At 38.2% G+C, this 24,037-nt stretch overlaps 1 protein-coding gene and 1 long non-coding RNA gene across 3 annotated transcripts in view; one reads left to right on the top strand and one right to left on the bottom strand.

Moving 5' to 3' along the window:
• LOC144001710 (uncharacterized) overlaps window positions 1-2,579 on the bottom strand; it is a 131,348-nt gene extending 128,769 nt beyond the window's left edge. Inside the window, exon 1 of the long non-coding RNA XR_013278559.1 lies at window positions 2,339-2,579. This is a non-coding gene — a long non-coding RNA (uncharacterized LOC144001710). The remainder of the gene's footprint in view (window positions 1-2,338) is intronic.
• Window positions 2,580-4,265: 1,686 nt separating this feature from the next.
• fancl (FA complementation group L) overlaps window positions 4,266-24,037 on the top strand; it is a 21,669-nt gene continuing 1,897 nt past the window's right edge. Inside the window, exons 1-12 of one of the 2 annotated variants that reach the window (XM_077495536.1) lie at window positions 4,266-4,623; window positions 5,297-5,355; window positions 5,894-5,954; window positions 6,711-6,767; window positions 8,514-8,560; window positions 13,162-13,258; window positions 16,141-16,209; window positions 20,114-20,264; window positions 20,854-20,937; window positions 22,054-22,099; window positions 23,069-23,150; window positions 23,820-23,936. In XM_077495536.1, the coding sequence (XP_077351662.1) occupies window positions 4,537-4,623; window positions 5,297-5,355; window positions 5,894-5,954; window positions 6,711-6,767; window positions 8,514-8,560; window positions 13,162-13,258; window positions 16,141-16,209; window positions 20,114-20,264; window positions 20,854-20,937; window positions 22,054-22,099; window positions 23,069-23,150; window positions 23,820-23,936 (957 nt within the window). In that variant the 5' untranslated portion in view covers window positions 4,266-4,536. Of the gene's footprint in view, window positions 4,624-5,296; window positions 5,356-5,893; window positions 5,955-6,710; window positions 6,768-8,462; window positions 8,561-13,161; window positions 13,259-16,140; window positions 16,210-20,113; window positions 20,265-20,853; window positions 20,938-22,053; window positions 22,100-23,068; window positions 23,151-23,819; window positions 23,937-24,037 lie in introns of both variants that reach the window. The other variant, XM_077495535.1, reaches the window with a different exon arrangement.

Raw genomic sequence — 24,037 nt, 5'->3', positions numbered from 1 at the left:
GAATAGTAACAAGCATACGGTCACGCACAGGTACCAAACAAGTGCACTTCACACACTCAAGGAGACTTGTGTTTTATGCTTGTACTACCCTCTTAAAATATGAGATGATCAAAGATGTGTATAAATATAATGAGTCAGTCAAGGATTCTTGTGGCACGGCTTGACGTAAAGTGTCTTTCGAAGTCATGCTTAAAATGCTGCAAAATAAATGTTTGGTCTGGCCCAAAGTGTCCAAAATTCATTCTATGGATTTTAAACTGAAATGATGATGACCACAAAAAGATGTAAAGCTTTCTGACCTGGAAGGAGAAATCATTGAGGAAGTAAATAACCCCAAAGTTTTGTTTTAGTCTTTCTTTTCTCTCCCATTAAAGAGGCCATCGTCATACTTTGAACATGTTTTTTTCCGATCAACACTAAAGGAATGAATAGGCTCACTGCTGCTGCAATTTAGTTTTGTGAGTACATGAACACTTCGTTACACTCCACCACAGTAAATACAATGCCAGTTGTAGAATCAGGGACAGTACCAGCTTCCTTTTAGCTCCGCGAAATATACAAATATACATTTGTGTCCATTAATTAGGGCAATGGAGTAAATTTATACAAATCATACCTTGGGTAACCAAAATTGACTCTAACATATCCCTATTTGTGACTTTGTATGTGCTTTTATTGTAAAAATAAAATAAAATAAAATAAAATACATTTACTGTAGCATCTTTGAACATTTTGTATGCAGTGTAAAGCCAATCCACACCAAGATTCACACCAAACCCAACTTTCCATCTGGTGCCCTGGTCACCGATTGATGGATGAGGTGTGGGGGGGCCATGGCAGACACACGCTGCCTGTAATCCCATCAACTCTTGTCAGTCAGCAGTCTGGATAGAAACCTTTCTATGAGACCTGTAATCCAGGCTAAAACCTCACACACTGTCCTCCCTCTTATCTGGAAACTCACATGCACAAACGTGCGTACACACGCATACACGCGGTCACACATGCACAACGCTAAACATGCTTGGAAACACGTGATAGCTGCTTCACTTAATGCTCATAAATCAAGCTTAATCAATTTACAAAAGAAAATGTGATAAAAGAAGCATGCACAATGTTGTCAATGCGTTCTGACAGGCAACCATCATATTTAATAGGGATTAAATTTAAGGTTTTTCATAAATTTCAAATGATAGCCGAGTGATTTCAAAAATAGAAAAAAAAAAGTTTTATTTTTCAGTTGTTCCCTATTTCACTCTATTTAAAAAAAGAAAGAGAATTCAAGAACCTGGAAATTTTGATGGAAACACTAGAATATTATGAACGTGCCTTCACATTCCTTATCTATCATTTAAATATAGTGAACATAGAAATAAAAGCTTATACATCTCAAGTTGATATAGTTTTGGTATATATGTTTTTGGTTGTAAGAATGTTTTTCAAACTGTCAAAGGATTAAGGTGCCAATTCAAAATGTTGCAGGAAAACAAAATAAGGTAATATCGTATACTGTACCATTTTACAGCCACAAATTACTATAACTATTCAAGCATAAAATCAATCAACAGTCCTGGGAACAACATGTTCCATTATCATTCAGAATCATTCAGATACACGCAAAACACCATGACAAAAGAAAAGAGACTGAATAAAGGCTAAGAATTAAGGCTTCTTGGACACTCCTGTTCTTTTCTTTTTTTCTTTTTTCTTTTTTGCTTCAAAAGCCAGCGGGGAACAGGGAGGAGAGGAGAGAGAGAGAGAGAGAGAGAGAGAGAGAGAGAGAGAGAGAGAGAGAGAGAGAGAGAGAGAGAGAGAGAGAGAGAGAGAGAGAGAGAGAGAGAGAGAGAGAGACGAAGGGTGCAGGACCCACACGGTGTAGTTCCAGCCAATTGCATTCCAGAGAAGTGACCATGGCCAGTGATAAACAAAGCACCATAGATCATCCCTCACGCAGACGGAGCTCAGCAGTGGAGACAGAGGACGTGAGAGCGGTCAGACTAAGAGGCAGAGAAGGAGAAGCAGACCAAGACAGACGACAACAGAGAGCTCACCACCTATATGCATCTGCTTCTCTTCTTATATCCTCTTTTGCTAACATTTTTGATGCAGTTCCTACAACCGGAATGCCACGAAAGCCAGTCACGCTGCATGCTTGTAGATTTTCTTTCCAAAGAGTGAGCCACAGAGAAAAGCTGAGAGCGAAGAGGGAGGGAAAAAAACGTTGCTGCTACCCCTACGGCTACGTTTCAATGCGTCCTATAAAATAAATCCTCTGATTGTTCCAATTTTCCACAGAGAACCAAAAGGGGAGAGAGAGAGAAAAAAATGCAACACTTACCCAATCCCAGACACAACATTCAGGATCATTAGAGCCCAGTGTGCACCACAACAGAAAGCTGATATATTCCTCCAAAACAGATGTGCAAGAAGGGGCTGTGAGGTTCTCTCTCTTTTGTTTGTGAGCTGAATAGCTAGGTTCCTCTGTTTGCATCAGCTGGCTGTTTGTTGCCGCTTTGAAGCAGGTGGATGACAAAAACATCAATCTCTCCAGGCACATTGTGTGTGGCAAGCATGCATTGAAGCACGTCTCTCACGGGCTCTGTACAGTATATTGACACATTTCACTTCTCTGGCTTACACATTCAGGTTGGAATTTGAGCGAAAAGGGTAGTGGGGGTATGCTAGGAAAAATGTTGAATTTGCTTTCAACAATTTGCCCAGGGACAATTTGATATATACGGAAGGATATTAGATAACAAAAGAATTAAGCTGTCAGTTTTTTGTCAACCTAATTTAAGTAACTTATTGCATAAATTGTGATTGATGCATACAATAATAGTAGTTGAGTTGAGCTTACTATCACCAAATTGATTGCCATTTTGACTTGTGATGTAAATGTAAGCTCGTCTTTTGGTTTTGATTTTGTCATTTCAGGTCTGCACAACAAATGTTTACAAATTACATTGAGTAGATCTTCTCTCTCTCTCTCTCTCTCTCTCTCTCTCTCTCTCTCTCTCTCTCTCTCTAGCTCGCTATCTAGCTAGCTAACAACTAGCTGTACAGCTAACTATCATCTAACTCTCCTCTCTCTCTCTCTCTCTCTCTCTCTCTCTCTCTCTCTCTCTCTCTCTCTTAAAATCCATTTCAGCTTTGCAAAAATACCTCGCAACCCATTCAGAAATACCATATCAAGTTTGAACTAAAAATGTACATTTGAGCTTGAAATTGTCCCACTGAAAATGTGAAAATATGGTTTTCTGCTCTGAACAAGGTGAATTTAAGAAATAAAAGCTGTTGCTGAAACGCTTTGTGTAAAAATATTTCTAAGTTCATAAAGTTAACTTTATATTCAGGAGGAGGCAATTGAATTTCAGTGTCCCAAAAACCCAGCATTTCCCCCATTCCAGAATGGTTCGACCCAACTTGTCATATTCCACCTAGAATCACCTGTCAATTAATTGAAAACTTTATTTAAAATTCAGTTATTTCTTTTTTAGAACAGAGATTTACTATAATCCCAAAAGATGACACTTTATGTTGATAATAATCTCTATGTGCACAAATATTTATTTATAATTAAATTATTATTATTATTATTATTATTATTATTATTATTATTATTATTATTATTATTATTATTTAGTTATATCTATTTATTTCATCATATAAATCATATAAATATAAATAGTTTCAAAGTTTGCACTTGGTGTTATTTATTTATTTATTTATTTATTTATTTATTTATTTATTCAATAACAAATGCTTTGCGCTGGTTAGGGTTACTTGACTGAAAAAATATTTAACAGAGCGTTCATCACTGAAAAAAAGGTTGAGAACTACTGTACTAGTTGCAGACAATATTGCACAACTGCTCCAAAGCTAATGCAGTTGCAAACATGAACAGCATAGACATACCGAAATAAACTATGCATCAGAGTTAAAACCTTCATGAATAACGAGATGAATTCATTCATCACTTTGTTTATATTACTTGTATTGAGCCATAGCTTGTTTGGGTTGTAGGTGAGCTGGAGACAGACTTTGGAATAACATCATCACATGTAGACGGACAACATTAAACAACGTTTAACAACATGCCTAGAGTTAAATTCTTCTTCAAGAAATGGCAAAAGCATACTAAACATGTAAACACGACATAAGAGTAATTCTTTCCCCCGATTTTTGAAATAAGGTTCATACGTAAAAGTCTTAGTCTTCCATTTTACAAGATTCTGCTCGAGTTCCTGAACGCATCTCTGTGACGTTTTCTTGTTTGTATGATCATGGCGGGAGACATGAGTTTACTTCCTCCACGTACTGTACGAGATGCATCTAGGGGAGTAAAAACAACGCGTGCTACTTGCTAAGTGTATTTTATTTTAAAACAAAAGTGAAACTATTAGTCATTTAAAGTTTTCTCCAGGCAAACGATGAAAGCAGGCGCTAGGGCGTTCGTTCGTCTCACTGCTGCTAACCTGCCAGTATTACTGAAAAGAACAACCCCGAAGTCAGTTTGACATAATCGAAGAGATCTTGATGGCGTCCGTAATGGTTAAAGACAACCCGATTCTCTTACCCCTCAACATGGAGAAAACTGTTTACGATGGATTCATAACTGTCCAGGTACGTGAATGTCAGACGACAGAACAGAACAGAGGTGGTCATTTGGGACCACCTTTGTGTCACTTAAATTTTCGAATTTTATTATGTTATCGATATGCTTCACTTTGGTTATGGTCCATTTTATATTGTGCTTTGTTGCTTTAATGGGTCCAAATGCAAATCATGTGTACAGTTATTGAAACTGCTCCGCAAAGGTTGTTGGTGTGACCCCCAGTTTCCCCTTGATTGTTTACTTTATTTCCAGTACTGTACTGTAGCATACTGTGCACCATAAAAGACACTTTGTAAAATCGCTGTAAAAATCTCATGGAGGACATGAACTTACATTGAATGTGGCTGTGGACTATGGATTGCTGACTGATTTTCTAGTTTTCTTTCTTTCTTTCTTTCTTTCTTTCTTTCTTTCTTTCTTTCTTTCTTTCTTTCTTTCTTTCTTTCTTTCTAAAAAGTGTTTGTTTGTTTGTTTGTTTTTAGTTACCAATAAATGATAGCCTAAAAAAAAAAAAAAAAAAAAAACGATTTAAGTAAATGAGCACAAGTTAAATAACTAACTAATAATAACTAAACATTCCAAGGCTCATTCTTTAAAAATACAGGTGGCAGTTTAACACATATTATTGTTTAAAACTTGTAATGTAACATGTAACTTTATATTACTTTTTTTTTTAAACAGGAGAAAGACCTGAGACTGAGAATACATCTACCACCAGATCACCAACTCAAAAAGGCCAAGTATGTAAATGATCACGGATGTATGGCTGATATAATTGAACATGTTGGTTTTACAAAAATAAAAATAAAAGTAAAAATCTTAATTCGACTCAAGCAATTTGAATGGGGTACTGCACGATACACGTCATCACACTTAATTAATATTCATGAGTCTAGCGAGGGGGGTCAAACTCAGTGGGCCAGCATGTAAACAGTCTACTAGCAATCACAATCGGGAAACGACAAAAGAATACATCCTTCTTATGTGAACAGTTGCAGTGTCTGGAGTGGTTTCTGCAAATTCCATAACAGCTGTGTTTACTCTGCATGTTTTTCTTTTGTTTTTTGTTTTTTTCCCGGTGATAAACGATAATAAAACAAGCACTTCTAGCATGGCTCGTCAATGAGCCGGCTTCTTTTTGACCTCCTACCATTTCAAGCTGCTGAAGTCACGTGGCCTTGCACTCTAAAAATAGCATTCGTGCAAGTAAACCATTAACGGTATATATTTTTTTCTCATTCTAAGACGGAGGTATAATTATATATCCTTTTTTTCTAGGTTGCATTGCTGTTGGAAATTAAAACACCTGTTACATGGGTATGAACACATTGTAAAGCAGGTAATATATTCACACCATGCCATTATGCACACCACCAAACAAAAATGTCATGAAAAGTATACACTGATGAGGACATCTCAAGTTATTCACAAATTTACTTGATGTGAAATCTTTCCATTGTGTGAATGACAGCAGATTCTGTTAGCTAGTGGAAGAGCATTTAATTGGTTTTGCCTGTCGCTAAACGGCAATGGCATAGATAGATGGACAAAGATACATTATTTGCAGTCAAATAACTAATACTTTTTGAACCAATCAAGGGATATTGGATAATTTCCCACTGCAGACCTGATGATCTGTCATAGCACACTAATCCACAGTGGGTAGGAATCACTGCACTACAGTATGCACGAACTATACTGACAAAAATCTTTGATTGATTGTGTTTGTCTGAGTCATTTCACATCTTTTGTGTAGACTGTGTCATACCTGGCATTGTTCCTGTGCACCCATCAGGCACACTTCACTCAGAAGCGGAGAAAAATATTTTTCACTGTTTAATTAACACCGCCTGGAAAATGTCCCTATTTGTTATGTGGTCCCTCAGGGTTATTTGCATGAGATTGATATTTCACCTCGGGCTGCAAAGTTCATTATTTTCGCAGCCTTTAAGCTATCATTAATTATTAAAGGAGGTGGCAGCCCCCATTAATCACAAACATGTGTTTGATTTGAATGGCTGGCTTGAAGAAGAAAAAAAAAAAAGTGTCACTTTATTATCTTGCCATTCAAGGATGTCTCTTCCCTCTCTTGCAGAGGCTGCATCAGTCGACTGATCTTGTCAGTTTCCTTCTGGAACTGAAGACTGTCTTGGTAAGCAGTGCAATGATATATTGGGTAGCGATACTTTCCTGACATTGTTGGTTTATGAAAAAAGTTCATGGGAATGTCATACTACACTGTAAATTGCAATAAGCTCACTAAAAAAAAACTCAGGAAGCTGATTGCCTCAAAATTCCCAAGTAAAGCAGGTAATCATTTTAAGTTATTAAAGTTGAAACAACTCAGATAATGGCAGTTAGGGGTGTTAAAAAAAAAAAAAAAAATCGATTCGGCGATATATCGCGATACTACATCGCGTGATTCTCGAATCGATTTAATTAAAAAAAAATCGATTTTTTATTTTTTTTTATTTTTTATTTTTTTTATTTTATTTTTTTAAGAGCTCAGAATTGTTCATTCGGTAGTCTTACCGATTCAACGTCTTATCATCATTGCCTTTTTTTTTTTTTTTTTTTTTTTTTTTTTTTTTTTTTTTGTGTGAATCGATTTTTAAACTTCCATTTTTAATGGAAAAATATTCAACAAAACGTCTGACTTCGGGTTAGGATTCACACCTTGAGCATGGAAGAATGTTATATGAACGGAACATTAAGCCTTAATATTTTATTTTAATGCTGTTCAAACATGAAACAGATTACAACCTCTATAAGACTGAAATTTCAGATAAATAAATAATACATTTTCATATAAATCTTACACTCTACAAGCTTACTGATTAGTATTTTCTAAATTTGAATGGAAAAAAATCGCAACAATCGACTTAAATAAATTCGTATTGGGATTAATCAGTATCGAATCGAATCGTGACCTGTGAATCGTGATACGAATCGAATCGTCAGGTACTAGGCAATTCACACCCCTAATGGCAGTACACTTGAGGGAAGTTAACTAAAAAATGTTTATAAGGTTAACTATAAAATATAAAATCAGACAACTCTTATAGTGGCAATAAACTTGAGTAAAGTTGACTATAAAACGTCAATTTTGTCAATGTAAACATGTATGTTAAAGGAGAAGTCAAAACCAAAAACATCTTTACAATAATATGTCGTACACACTGAAATGTCTTGCAAAAGGTCAGAACAACTCATGACTTGGAGAAAGCAAGATTCGAACAGCGGACAGTCTGGTTACTGGGCAACCGCTCTAACTTCTGAGCCACAGCCGCCACCAAAATTAGTTGTAAAAAAAAGTTATCTTAAAAAAAAAAAGTTGACTGTACAGGAAGATGTCTCTTCTCATTTTTTTATGTTCGGAGTTTGATTGTCTCATTCAAAGCACGGTATCAGTGGGCAACTGTGCATGTTTAATCGAGAGATGCTGAATGCTGCAGAAATCTGTCGAGTTACTCTGGGTTGTGCAGACTTTTCCTGCTCACTCATATTTCAAAGTAAATGTAACTTGCTAGCAAGTTTGTTTACTTGCCACAGTAGAGAGTCGTCTACTTACTTTAAGTGAGGAGACTCAACAGAATAAACTGCAATAAGTTAAGGGCACTATTTGTTTTAAGATATATAATGACATTTTATAGTGCATTGATAGCATCGACTTACATGAACATTTTATTTTGTTAAATTAACGGCTGGTTGGCTACTTGTTGGCCCTTTCTTAGTTTGGCCGTATTTATGTTTTAATTTGTTTTTATTTGTGAGTTAATGACGCAGTGAGAAGAAGTGTTGTAATGTGCATTGTAATCTGGTGTCATTTTTGTATCTGATATTGCAGGAAGTGTGCTTAAAAAAACATCCAATGTGCTACTCTATTCCACCTCCACAGTACTACTCGCAGCTCATCTTGGAAATGGAAACCCTTGGGTGGGACAAGTGAGTGAAGCCTGTTGAATTAGAGCACATTGCAAATAAATGCAGAATTATCTTAATTATATTATATTATTATTAAGCTTAACATGGTTAACAAATTCAATCATGTCAGCTCCTGTAGACGTGCTGTACAGGTAAAAAAGTGGAGCCAGGTCACTGCTGTTCATTGGTCAATGGGATATTGTCTACCTTCCTCTTTTCATATAAACCACCTACAATCTCTAATAACAATATTGAGGCGCTTACTTGTTAATACACACACACATTAAGTTCCTCCATATATTGATCCTGTTCACAAGCATATTACGTTCCCCTTCATCTGACAATTAGCATAGATTTTAAACATAAAAGGCCAAAACATCTCTAATGAAATTAAATTGCACTAATAAACTAGCCACCAGAGGGTGCTAAAACTGCACAAATGGAAATCAACCTGACTTTTTTTAGTAGATGTGTTCCTTTTAAATATTGTGAGCATGACAACGACGATATTGTGGCAGTTTTAATATCACAATATTGCCCTTATCGTTACATCCTTACGAGCTACGCGACACTTAAAATTCATGGCTCGCGTATATCATGTGATCTACGCAAGAGCAAACACAGTAGTATAAATCCGTCTTAACAAAGATATTGGGTTCATATTTTCTCTTTACATCCAAGTGGCTGTTTAGGAACTTTTATTGAAACGAAAATAAGGTATCGCGAGAAAGGTGAGGATAGCTATTAAGGAAATATGGATGTTTTTTGTTTTTTTTTGTGTGTGTGTAACTGTGTCAAGGTGTTTTTTTAATTGGACTATTATTCCCTGCTATGCTCTCCCAGTAGTATGTTCTGATTGGCTGACCTGCAACAACATAACTCCACACTAACAAATGGTTCTTAATGACTTCCTTATTTTTAGTTATAGTTAAATTGTAGTCACATTTAATAACTGGCAGTACACATTGTGAAAGGCCCTGTAAATACCACTGACTTCTCTTCTCAGGAGTGGAGGGGCAGAAAGGAGATAGTGTATCTCTTCTCTTGTCTGGATTAAGCCTAGTCTACTATACTCATTTTCCACTTTGCTCTTAATGACCGCAGCTACAATTATGATATTAGTAAAATGCAAATAGCTGTAATTGAAGACTCTCAGGTTTTAATAGAAAGGGTTCAAGATATGCTGGAAATGGGACCAACATCATTTTCAATGTGGCAGTATGGTTATGAGGCATTATACACAGTGGGCCTCAATCTCCAAAGCACTTGAGATTCGCTTAGTGTCTTAATTGGCACAGGCTGTGTTAATAGCCACTAGGGTTTTTCAAATGTAATTCTGTCTGCTGATTGGACCAGGTAAATGAGCTGTCCTCTCTCTCTAGCCTATATTACTTTGGACTTGTCTCTCCATTCGTGAATTTTGAGAGTGTGGTCATCTTAATTGGTCAAAGATGCCATAAGGCCGAGATACACCAATCCGAGGTCATGAGTCGGACAGCGTTGGGCCGATGACATGCGCCGTCTGATTAGTGTAGGCAATATCCATCCATCCATTTTCTTGACCGCTTATTCCTCACAAGGGTCGCGGGGGGTGCTGGCGCCTATCTCAGCCTGCTCTGGGCAGTAGGCGGGGGACACCCCGAACTGGTTGCCAGCCAATCGTAGGTGCAGGCAATATGTGATCCTCAATAACAAAGTGAGTCACGGTGACCCAAATTTCAAAACTTATGATTTGACATAACAGCTTTCAAATGATATATTAGACATTGCGCCACGACATTTCATCTCTGGGAGAGAGCAATTTGACGTAGTGGTCTGGGCATGTCAGATTTTCACACATGTATGTACCTATATACATATTTATGTTCACGTACACATTTTGTGAACTGTTTCATCCCTTATACATGTTACAATACCTTAAATTTGATCGATTGTCACACAATTTACATTGTATTGGATTTCGAACAAAAGTTTTGCCTCTTGTATCGGGCTTTTATATAGACAATAGACTGTTCAGACAAATCATATTTAAATTGGTCTTGCAGTGTGTGCTGTTGCCCTAAATGTGATATGTGAAATGAATTTGATTTCACATTTTTTCTCTGGGAGGAGGCAAAATTGTTCAACTCTCAAATTTAGCTTGTTGCAATCTTCAAGTATTCTGTGCTGTTGTCTGGTGATAGCTTAGACGAAGGATATGATGGGGCTTTTCTGGTGCCATGACTAAAGTGTGATGTCAATGGGTTAGAGTTTTCTTTTCACAGAGCCACAATTATTTAATTAACACATTTGACAAAGTGCCAGCTCTTTTCTTTGGATGCTTGTCACTATGTTCACTTGGACACATTTATTAAATGGTCTTGCTTGACAGATTTGTGTATTTATAGCTGTTAACCGTAATGGTTTTTTTATTGTTCTAGTCTACTATTTGTGTATGAGTACTCGAGGATATTAAGTTATCATGATGCAGAAGCTGTCTTCTGCTGCAAGATTATATTTATCTACTTTTGGCATCTTGCACTGCTATCGGTATCAAAGCACTGCAAAGGCGAGGATGTGTGCGAATTACAGAAAAGATTGCGTGTTTGAAGATAAATATAGAGATACAGAAGATATAGCGCGATTGGGGATAAGAAGGTGGAGAAAGGGAAGCAAATTGGCTTCATCAGTACATTCTGCATTTGTATGTGTAGACTTCAGCGTGGATGCCCTTCACTTGTTTGATTGCAAGTGTGCGATTGAACGGTCATGTTTACGAGCTACTCGCTGCGGACATCGTCTGCCATCATTCTATCACTTTCCTAAGAACGTGCGTGCGCGTGTCATCCCTGGGGACACTGCTCCCATCACTCCTCTCTAACACACTCCGTAAATCCTCGGCAGATATACAGCCGTGTCAAGTTCAGCACTCATTGTAAGGTACTGTAAATCTTGAGGAGGACTCTCCAAGTCCTTTGTCTTAGATCAGTCTTTTGTCTCAAAGTTTCAGTTGACTGGAAACTGTACAGGAGGGGGGGCCAGCTCCGACTCCTTCATAGTGTGCTGGAGTAGCAGCAGGGCAGTAAATCTGACTGAAGTGTTGGTGCACGATCGCGACAGATCAGTGCAATGTCCTCTGCCTCAGCAGGTTGTAATCAGCTCAGGAAGAGGGGGCCTAATTTATAGGCCGGGCAAAGCTTGCGACCATGATCTCGCTCGTAAAGTCATCCAGACACATGTGATTATGTTATTAGTTTATTAGTTTTTTTCACCCCCTTTGGTTCAATGCTTTATGAAGAAATACAAATTCTCAGCATTGGAAAATGTGTACGCTATTCTGAATTAAATAAAGTTTTACTGTGAAGCTACCTACCAGAGAAACATCGTAAGCTCAGCTACAATAAAGTGACAAAAGTACCTGAACAACATCAAAGCTACTCCAGTTAGGTGGAGCCTTTATAAGACAAACTACTATATTTGTGTGCAGCAGACAAAATTTTCCCATCATTCGTCAGCAAAACCGCCGTCCGTTAGTGACAGACTTACAGTCTATCAGTAGTGATGGAATGCCCACCTTTCAAAATAACCTGCACAAATAATATTTCTGAGAAACATAATCCAACATTAAATATTCAGTTTCATCCATTTTAGCATTTTTGCTATCAATTGTCTAAATTACCTTACACACACACATACACATAAGTTTAGATTAATTCTATTGATGCCCAAAACATTATTTATTTATTTTTTACATCATAAGTATAAAACACAAATTGAAGTTAAAAGAGGAGAAAAGACTGGAAAAATGTCATCAATAGTATCATAATTTACATGTTCAAAAGGAGTAGGAAGAAGTATAAAAACGTATCTAATACTTCTATCATGATAATATACTAAGTTATTCCTACTAATGTAAAAATTAAACAATAAAAAATAAACAAAACATGTTTATCTTAAATGGACAGATATATTGGCATGAGTTTTAAGTCCTTATCCTTTACATATATGCAAAGAAGAGAGAGAGCAAAAGTAAAGCCTTACATATACAATACAATAAATTCCCCCAAATTACAGTAAGTGTTGAACATATGTGGGCACAGATGCACATGCCCATACACGCACATAATGAGTACATACACGTAAACATTTACATGCCCACACAGTTATTTACATTTATACCTGATTTACATATTTTTTCTACCATTACCTTTTTAAACCTCTTTTTACATACAATAATTGACTCACATTTTTTCAGTTCAATTTCATAATTGTTCCACAGATGAACCCTTTTAACAGAAACACACATTTGCTTTATGTTTGTTCTTGTTTGTGTAACGTTACACTGGGTCAGACTACAGGAATCAAACTACCGTATATGTTCCAGGCAATGAAAGTATATTTTGCATAATACTGCCCCTTTTATTGAGGAAACCACTGCAAATGTGTCTGTGTGTAGTTATTTGTTTTATTTAGACATGACATCAGTCTCGTAATGTATTGGTAATAACAGTGTTGTGTTAAAGCTGAGAGCAGCGACTGTGTTCAAATTTAGCATTCGGTAGGCATCATTAATGAAGGATATGTTGCGACCCCTTCTCAGTTAGCAGATGAAGTATGTTTGCGTGTGTGTTTTCAATCTGCAGGCTACTTTTCATCGATACGCAGTTTCAAATGTTGAGGATGAAAGCTGAGGACTCCTCTGGACGGCAGCACATTCTTACCATTAACCTCAAGTCTAAGGTAAGTGTGTTTCTTTCTTGAATTTATGAAAACACACAGTTGGTACTGATGACGAGGTCATCTTCACGATAAAAATGATTCATTATCACATGGAACGTGGTCCATCTTGATTTTTATATTCAGCCAATCCAGATCCAGGTTTGACTTCATTTAATACATATGGGCCATTCAATTTGCTGATAGCAAATCAGTGCTTTACATCTGCGCCCTCAAATCTGGGGCACACTGGAGAGGGTGTACCGACTTGATAACCCACTGTGACTGAGATGTAGCACAGATAAAACATCTCCGTACAGACCTCGGCATGTTAGAAAATGATCCTCTATGAACAGAGAATGCAAGTGCACTTACTCTTATCTACATTACCCTGTCACCACTTGCTGCTTTTAAGACTATGGACATGGACAGCAACAACCATACTACAGTAAATGGATGAAAGGAATCTTTGGACATGGAGCGCCATTACCCCTTATGAGAGAAGAGAAGAGAAAAGAGAACTTAAATATAATACTTAGAGAAGCACGTTAACTTTTTTTTTTTTTACCGATAACCTCCTGCTCCTCCACACGATACCGATAACCAACATCATTTTTCTCCCCCAATATCTGTCAGATAATTATCGGACCGATAATTATCATGCATCCCTAGTAATACTCGTTAGCTGCCATGATGAGTCTAGGATCAATTCTAGGATCAACGGATGCTAGACATAACAAGCATCACATATTTTGCCTTAATATTGCCAAATAATTTAAACATTCTTGCAATTTATTTTTAAAGCCATTAATCACAAAGTCTCAAATGGCTTCACAACAACTAATAAATTCTACAATACATCACAACAAAAAATTATCTAACAAATAATAAATGTATAGTATGTATAGGTTTGGTCTTATTAACAGTGAAGCACTCAGGGTCTTAGGGTGCTTCGGATCTTTGATCTTCAGACACACTCACCTGAGTGACCCAGCCGGGGGTGATCAATCCCCGGATTGTGACCAAGCAGCTTGCTATACCATGGATCTCCTCCCTTGATCCACAACCACCTGGAAGCCTTCTTGGCAGCCTCATTGATGTTTTTTCGTGGCTTTCTTGTCCTGCACGCCTCTTATACCAAGTAATCTGAGAGCTCGGTGCAGGGACTGCCCAGGGAATTGTGCTTGTCCTCCACCTTCACCTTATTCAAGGCAAGGAATCCAGATTTGGCCGTCTTGAAGGACATTCTCGCCCATGCAATGAGCTTTTCCACACCTCGGAGGAGCCGGCGACGTTTGCTCACTGATGTTGGTGGAATTGTCAGATCGTATGAAGGCCCTTTTCAGTGGAAGGTGCATGCCAGTCCTGGACAGAGGACCTCAACATTCCACTTTAGCTTGACAAGCATGTTCATTGTCAGATCAAACAGCACCACTGACATAGTATAAACAGTGACGGTGACTTTTTTTTTTTTTTTTTCCAGCCGATTTCATGCAGCTGTGTACTACTCTCAGATGTAATTCTGAACCTGAAGCTACCATAATAGTCCTGAATAAGATAATATAACACATAGATTATAATATAATCTACCAAAACATAAAATATTAAATATTAAATTTAAAATTACAAGCTCACAGTTTATGTGGATAATGCTTTTTTCATTTAATGATATCCCATAGTTTATACTACCCATCTGGACAAGGAACAACTCCCAGAAAACCAATTTTGGGGAAAAGAAAGACACCTTGAAAATAGAACACACATGGATGGATCCCCCCCCTTCCAGGATGCAGTGGATGTCAACAAACGATGATGGGGACATGCGTATTATGTCCTCGAGCTCGTAGTTTGTAAACAGCTTAAGAAAGAAGCCTTTAATTTAAATGTTATAGGGGCAGCAGTTAGTCACCCTGATATAAACTCATCAAATCATTTTGAGACTCGTGATTTTATTTGACCTTATTTGTTTTGTTTCGTTGTTGTTTTTTTGTTTGTTTTTTTCACTTGCCTATGCGTTTGCATAAGATTACATTTGTGAATTGGTTCTTTGCTGAGTGTCATGCATGTCTCTATCAAGCATTACAGAAAGTATCATACATTGTTCTTTTTTGTAGCCAGATGAGAAAAAAAAATAGTTACGTAAAGTTTGGTTGGTTATTGTTTATTGGCAATGTATAGTTTTTTCACGGTTACTATATAGCCAGGCTTATATGGCACTAAGAGTACAGGCAGTTGTTGATTTATGATATTTGTTTGACTTTAACACGGTGAGGCGATGCTTAGCTAAGCCAATCTGACACCCACCTGCGACAAGGGAGAATGCCGAGAGCCCACTCGGTGCCAACATGGCCATTAACACTCTACTTTCTGGAACTGTAAAAATACCTGACAGTTCTTCCTCCCTTCCAGCTTCTTCCACCAGATCTAGTTGCCAGGTCATTCCTCACTAAGCACAGCAAGGGGTGGAAACAGTGTTGAAGGAGTAGTGGGCGAAAGCAAGGGTATATATGGATAGTTATGGCTTGATGGTAAAACGGAAGAGAAAACTTTATTTGTACTGATCCAAAACATATTACTGACCTAAACTTACCGTACTTATACTTTCAAATCTAGCAATAAAGGAAGCACTATTAAGCACTGCCTTTTAAGTCGATGGTAAAATGGGGTGCATCTCGTATGTTGTTGGAATATACATTGAGTTATTGTTGCATATACCAAATCTGCTTAATAGAAATAGTTTTCTGAAATGCCCAATCAAATTTTGTCACAACTATAGGGCAACTTCATGGGTGAGTTTATCAATAAGGATTTTCTGATTCCCAAATCTTTTTCATGTGGAGACGTTATAGTAAAGTACGGTAACTTAATTTTGTGTACTTTTACTGCCCAATCTTCCCGATCGACAGCACCCAGCAGAGGCTCCTGAATGCTCAGCTGATCTGCCAGTCCCCCTTCTCTTAAAATGGACACCACAGGTATGCAAATGTTTGGAATAAAATGTTTGTATAAAATCTGACTGTTTTGGATTATATCTATAACATGTGAGAAACTTTTTGCATGAGGCGGATTTGTTGTTGACCATAAGCCCCGAGACTTTTGCCAAGGCCAAGACCAACGATCCGTGGTCTGGTCGACAGCAACATAAGCCTTCTGCTATTTCAGAATATACGTGTGACTGACATCCAACACGCGCCACTGTGTACTGGAGGCTGAGACTATAAACTGCATCCAATGGCCGCACAAAAATTGTAAACATTCACCAAGGGACTATGCCTGATGGGTCGTCTTCCGGTTCAGAGGTGCGGCATGGCTCATTACGTCTCCCAACCGGAAGGTTGTGGATTCGATCGTCACCCCTGGTGACGAAGTGTCCTTGAGCAAGACACTGAACTCCGATTGGCTCCCAGTGGACCTGGCAGCGCCCTGCATGGCAGCAGGCGACCACTGGTTTATGAATGTGTGTATGAATGGATGAATGTGAGGCTTTGTAAAGCGCTTTGGGCACTATATGGTGTAGGTAAATTGCATTCCTTTTACCATTTTACAATTTAGAGTAAAGTTACGCTGAAGTAGTGAAAGCATAGAACAGTCAAGACATTATGATTTTTCCTTTTGAATCAACACATCTCCACAGTAAACTGCTTTATCAGCTTTTATTTTCAACATATTCTAGTAGCTCACTCTTCCAGATTGAAATTGAATGGGGGCATTGCGGTTTATAGTGTTTGACGGACATTACTGATGGTCAAATTAAGCTACTTGTTATACACCTGGTCAATGGGAAAACAACTTCTGGAGTTTTTTTATGATTACTGGATGACTCCTCATTATTTGCATCTTTCATTGTGGCATCACATTTATCTCTGCCAACTGCCTTTCAGTTAGCTCATCACACCAGTGGATGTTTTTGTCCCTAAAAACTACTGCCCAATATGAAAAGCGTTGTTATCAGAGTTTCAAAGAGATTGTAGGAGGGACTGACTGGGCGTGCGTTTGCGTGCGTGCGTGCACGTGCGTGCGCTTGTGTGTGTTCGCATACGCCCGTTTGTGTGTGTTGATACATGGCAGGCATACAGTGAGGACCAGCTTCGAACAGCGCTACCGTATGGAGCCTGTCTGCCTGCTGGGCTGGTGATGGATCTCTCCCACACTACACCATGAAGTGTGTGTGCGTGTGTGTGTGTGTACATGCACATCTATGCCAAGTGCTTTTTTTTTTTTTGTCTGATGAGTGATGAGTACGCGCGTGTGCGTACGCGCATGTGTGCGAGTGTAGGGCAGGGGGAAGGGCCTGTCTGTCGGCAGTCCTGACATGTTCATTTGAAAGACTAATTATTGCTTGCTCTGTTGCAGGGCCAAGACGTGCTACTCAGGGCAGAAATTAACAACTAACGTGTATCCCAATCTAACAGGGTATGCAGTATACAGTAGCTTGAGCATTTTTAATTGAACGCGGGCTTTGTATCAATATTATAATTTTGATTCCTAGTCTAATTTAGTCGGTCAAAAGTAAATAGGTAAGTGTGTATAGTAGGAAAGGGATGGTATAGGTCAGGGGTAGGTAACCCTGGTCCTTGAGAGCCGCAGTCTTGCGTGTTTTCGATGTCTCCCTCCTCCAACACAGGTGGAGGGAGACATCTAAAACACGCTGCATTGTGGCTCTCAAGAACCAAGGTTGCCTACCCCTGGTATAGGTAACCCATGGTGTAGTCCATACCTCGGTTTTTGGGTCAAGGTTTGGTATTTTTTCAGTTTGTTTATTGTGCATTGGAGAGAACTTTTCTTTTTTTTTCTCTGAAAATGTTCTTTATTTTTGTCGTCAGAAAAACTTGATTTTGTGTATAACTTATTTCAAATAAACGTTGAAACAACTCTTGATTAGGAAACAGCTTCTTATTCCTTGACTGTTTATATAAATGTGAAAATAAATCTCTGGCATCAGGCTGAAACCTCATAAGTATTGATTTGGCAAATCTTGTTTTTTTTCCCCAAAAAATATATACTTTTGTTCAAATGGCCACATGGGTGGGCGTCATTTTTATGAATTATTGACCAGTCTAAAGTGTTGAAAATGGTTTGCTCTCTCTTTCATGATTCAATGTTAATGGTTTAACAACCATTTTTGGGGTCTCCTGAAAAGTGACGATTTTGGAAGTACAAGATTTTGGCCCAACACCAATGGTAGAACAGAAACATTAAAACAAGGAAAATACTTGTGTAATGTGGATTAAGGTTGGTCTTGCCTGCACCACACTCTGCTGGCAAAAAGACTCAGCATCACTGAAGACATCCCGGAAATTTCAGTCATATCATTGAAGCACATTCACCAATGTTGGGGTGGGATTGAGAACCCAAGTGCAGGAAAGCAGATGAGGCCAGACAGGCTTGCACCCAAAAAAAAAGGAGTTTAATCTCAAAATAGGTTAAAGTAAACCAGAACATGGAATCAAAAAGCAACAAAGTCCAAAACCCAAAGTTATTGGTACAAGTCCCAACATAACTGACCTAGAAACGTGACAAGTGACAACAGACACAAATGATCCAACAAAGACTGAGCAGAAACAGGGAACTAAATACAAATTAATGAGAAAAACGAGAGAAACGTTCAAAAGTGGCTGAGGGAGCTGATTGGCAGACGCAGGGAACAGGGGCTGACGAGAACAGGTGGACACGAAACCTTAACAAGACAGACATGAACCACAAGAAAACACGCAACACAAAACGAAACCCAGATACGAATCTAAACAAACACTGCTCATGACATACATGAGTTCATTATGGGCCGAGAGTTTGAATGTGTAGTTGTTAATGTTAGATTAGTGTCCAAAAAGAAAATACATCAGCACAACATTCTGCTTTTTTTACTTTTTATTATTTATTTATTACTCCTTTTGTGGTGACTTCAAGTAGTAAGCCGTTTGTATCACTAAGGGATGGCCTCTTGATTAGGGATAAGGCGGACAACCTCCTGGCTTGGTACCTCTGCAGTTTTGCACAGGTAACTTCCTGGCAGCTTTAAAAGATATAAAAGAAATATAGATAGATAGATAGATAGATAGATAGATAGATAGAACTTCAAATATACTAACATACTGGAAAACGTTCAGCCTTTTGCTATGTAATTGACTCAATAAAGTTTAATAGAAATCTGAGCGGTTGCTTTATGGGTCTAAATTGAGCTTGTGTGTAGCTATTATCATTAAGAGAAATAAGAGAACCAATAAGCTACAGCTCACATTCAGTCTTTAGTAAATTCCTTCATTCAGTTGCACTCCTGTCTTACATATACGAGGAATTCAATTAACTGCGCTTCTTTCTTTTCTTCTTAGTTTTTTTTTTTTTTTATCTTCCTGAACTGGGTTTAGCATAGTTATCCTGAGCGCTAACCATAATCACGCCACTGGCATTAATTGGGCTGTAATTGCAGAGGCTCTCAGCACCTGGACGATGCTTAATTGTGTGCACTGTGCTGGCACAATGACCTATAATTTTTTTTGGTTCATTTTTTTTCCACTCTAATTTCTTTCCCACTGTATTGCTCACCCACACCTCTCTCAGACTTCCTTTCACATTCATGTTAATGCCTTAAGTTTCACTTTTCAAAACTGGCCAGTAATGATGTGCACAACTTTTAACTACATTAAGTTCAAAACGGAGTTTTCCCTGTGAACACGCTACAATATAGTATTGTATGCAGTTCTATGAAAAAGAATTTAAAACGATGAAGTAATTGTTTTTAACACAGTGCATTATACTAGGTAACTGTTTTGTGTCTGTGTCCATAATACTCAAACAATTTCTTGTTTCCCGTTTTGTATCAAATAATGCTGTACTGAATGTCTGTACTAACAACTTTCTTCTTGTCCTCTGATTTGATAGTCTTCGTTGAACCAACTCCACAGCCAGTTCCTGCTGGTCATAGAGGCGCTGACTGAGTTCTGGGATGTTCTAGATGAGATTGATACCAAGACCTGGATCCTGGAGCCAGAAAAGCCAAGTCGTTCTGACACTATGAGGCGAATAGCGATCGGTAATGTACAATGCTTAACAAATAGCCCGAGCTTTCAACCACTCAAAGTATGTTAAATTTTCTGTTTAGTAATGCAAATACATAATGTAATAATAATCTACAGATAATCATACTTTCGAATTACAATTATAACTTTGCTTTAAAAGGTTCTTCATACTGATGTAGTGACAAGTGTAGTTTAATGGAGAAAAAAAAAAGATTTTGGTAATTAATAGTGCTGTTATTTTAGGGCATAAACTTTACACTGGGCAGAATTTGGCACAATTGTATGTGTGAGCACTTCTTTTTTATACAGATTTAGAAGTAAAAACAACAATATTTCGCGCTATTACCGGACGCAGCACATTCTTAGTGAATTTATCCTTAAGATGCGTTTTGAGTTGTTCTTCAGTAGCATATATTCATTGGCATGGTTTCTTTCCATTTCTTCTAAATAACCAACTTAAACTTGGTAAACTTGTCAACAATTGCATGCTTGGCACTGTCTTAGAGTGACGAAAATGAACTTTGTTTTCCTTATGTCTGCACTGACGCTTGTTTAGCAAAATTGTTTAGTAACACGACATTGAAACATTTCTTATTTCTGCAGCAAACAATGTCTCCATTAAAGTGGAAGTGGATCCCCGACACCCAAAGATGCTGCCAGAATGCTGCCTGCTGGGCGCTGAGCATGGTCAGTCAGATGGGAACACGTCAGTGTTATTTTAGGTTGTGTGAGCAAAAGAGAAGAGTCTTTGGACGTGTTTACATTTCACAGTGAAAGATGATCTTAGTTTTAGAATACCTTTAGATATAGGCCTGAATAACACATGATCTACAAATTGTAAAAATGCGCTGATTTGTCACTAGGGGAAGTCCTTATAGTGGCAACCCCATGAAAAAACTAGTTAGTAGTTACTATTCACAAAACTACTCCTTCCATTCTATGATATATATAATGCTCAGGAAGTGGTTAAGATCAGCATTCATCAATTTCTAGGTTTGTTTGCAGGGTTGGTATCACTTAACTTCTCACTTTCCCAGATATCTGAGGCAATTTTGAATCTGTTCTCAAGTTGTTTGTGTCCCCGTAGCCATGTGCCCAGCCTGACACAATAAGATGCATACCACGGATAAACCCGGGTAATAAAAAACAAAATTTGCCGCTGCTTACTATTATTCAGATTAGCTCAGTAAGACACCATCAGGTGGGGTGGAAAAAACGAAATATCACGATGTCCATTTCTTTCCGTTTGGAGTTGAGCCGGGGTGCTTGTTTTGATTATTGTCTTCCGTCATGTCAGAGCTCTCGCTTTCAGACTGGCACGATTTCATTCTCGTCGTCGCGACCTCGGAGACATCCGGCGAGCTTTTCCTTTAATTCCCCATCAATTGTCAGCCATTGTTTCTGTAAATCCAGGGTCATGAAACGCCAAGCGTGTTGCCTAGCAATCTGACTCAAATGATATTAAACATACACACTTCAGCCACCCGAGACGCGAGGCAGGCGGCGATCCTCAAATATGAGGTGTTGCACAGAAATATTGCTTTTTGCATGCAGGAGTGCGAAATGGTGGAAGTGATGAGCACTACTCAGAGACAAGGCTCCCATGTGGAACACAGCAAGCAGTGCTGGCTCATATCTGATATCTGCATGCACTCACAAAGGCTGTTAAATAAGAGTGCGTGTGCAAAAGTGTAATATCATGTAATAACGCATGATGGGCAATGATAAAATCAATTTAGAATTGGAAAAAGTCCGGAGGTGTGATCCTTAAGTAATCCATTGTCAACCGTTTTCCTGTTGCAGTTGTGACGCCGCTGAGGAATAAACTGAACGTCAACATGCATTTGTGGTAGGAAATGTCTCACTCTGGGGTTAGGGGTCAACCTGATCATTTAATAATTGTGTTCATCATTCTTAAAATGTATTTTCTCTAAACTGATCAGTCTCAGTGAAAGTGGTATGATTCATGTGGAATAATATCAACTGTGGAAAAATGGGCTGCATTGTTAACACAAAATATCACAGCTTTCTGTAGCATGTTTTTTTAAAGAAACTATCAGACATTGTCTGAAAAAATTCCATGTCAACTTTTTTTTTTAATTTATTTATTTATTTTTTTACATCCTGTCTGGGCGCCCCCACCCCCTTATTTCTATTTTTAAAAAATATCGAACCGAATCGAACATACTCGCAAATACGTTCGAACGTACTCGCAAATATGTTCGAACGTACTTGTAGGCTACATGCTACAGTTAGCATACCTTATTATTATTTGCGCAGACATAATAAATCATAAAAATTACGAACACATGTACTTTCAAACATATTTCTGAGTATGTTTGAACGTATTTGCGAGTATGTTTGAACGTATTTGCGAGTATGTTTGAACGTATTTGCGACTATGTTCGAACATACTCGCCAGCCAAAAATGTTTACTCCACATTGGCAGCTGTACGCTTCCGTACACAACAGAAATCTACATTCGCTATATTGTTGAATGTTGACCAGTTAACAAGTCTTAACAATTACAAACATGGCTTAAAAAAAAAGGATTAATCCTATTTTTACATTGTCCCCCAATTCACCACAGGTTCCATTTGCATCACTATGACATATGTCAAGTATTGTAAATCTAACACTCCTCAATTGAACACAACAGCAGCACAAATGCTCGTTTTTATTCTCTCTCTCTGCCATCACCCCATTTCTTTTTTTAAACCAACGGTGAAAGTCTCTTAATCATCCCCTAGTGTCTTTGCAGGCTCATTTGCATGTGGTTAATTAGTGTGTGAAGGAGCTGTCTGTGGTCTGCTGGCAGGAACCCGGACTCCGGTGTCTTGCAAAACCTCCAGGATGTTTTGGAGATCGAATTCCCGTCACCTGCCACCCACGAAAAATCTGTATGTCACACAATTGCCCCCCTTTTCCATTTCAAACAAGTCTGTTCTCATCGCCATTACCTCAACGAGCCGTGTGTGCGCGTTTCACATCTCAGCATGCCTGCTCCTGTTTGTGTGTCTGCTTGAGCGTCAAATCTTACGGGGGCGGATATCCACTATTGTCTCTTATTGTGTCTGTTGCCATTTCGTATTTTGTTTTGCGAAGAGGCGGGAACAACTTCTTCTCTAATTGGGTTGTTTACAGATCGGACTATTAAAAACAACAAAGATGGCACAATTCCGTGCGCTATTGCAATCACTTTAATCATCCAAAGCCATTTATCCTTTTTTTTTTTTTTTTTTTTTTTCTGGTGGTTCTTCTCCCCTCCTGTCGCTGCAGTTGACTTGAAAGAACACTCTGTATCCACTGCCATGATAAATGCTTCATTAGCATTCAGAAAGGAGAAGGGGAGGAAAAAAAAAAAGTTTAGTTGACCAGATGTTGATTTTTTTTTTTTTTTTTTTTTTTTAATCTGCCACTCACAGTTAATGGCTAGCTGTGATAAAGAGGCTCTATTAGACAAAAATGCCTACAAGAGCCCTGTCTACTCATTATCAGTTTTTTTTTTTTTGGCACAACACAAAAGAATACTATGTCATTTAATATTTCTATTTCAAAACAATGTGTAGATGTTCAGTGTTGAGTGTGGGATCTGCTACTCCTATCGCCTTGAAGCCGCCATCCCTGACCAGATGTGCAACGATCCTCGCTGTGGTCAGCCCTTCCATCAGGTCTGCCTGTATGAGGTATGAACCGTCTCGACTGTTACATTGAAAAAGTCATTTACTTGCTTTACTTATATAAAAATATTACAACTGGTTCTGCCAAGACTACCGTATTTGGAAGT

The sequence above is a fragment of the Festucalex cinctus genome, chromosome 14 (assembly GCF_051991245.1).
Source record: "Festucalex cinctus isolate MCC-2025b chromosome 14, RoL_Fcin_1.0, whole genome shotgun sequence".
Lineage (NCBI taxonomy): Eukaryota > Metazoa > Chordata > Actinopteri > Syngnathiformes > Syngnathidae > Festucalex > Festucalex cinctus.
Note: the sequence above shows the minus strand (reverse complement) of the source record. Positions and strands in the feature narration are given on the sequence as shown.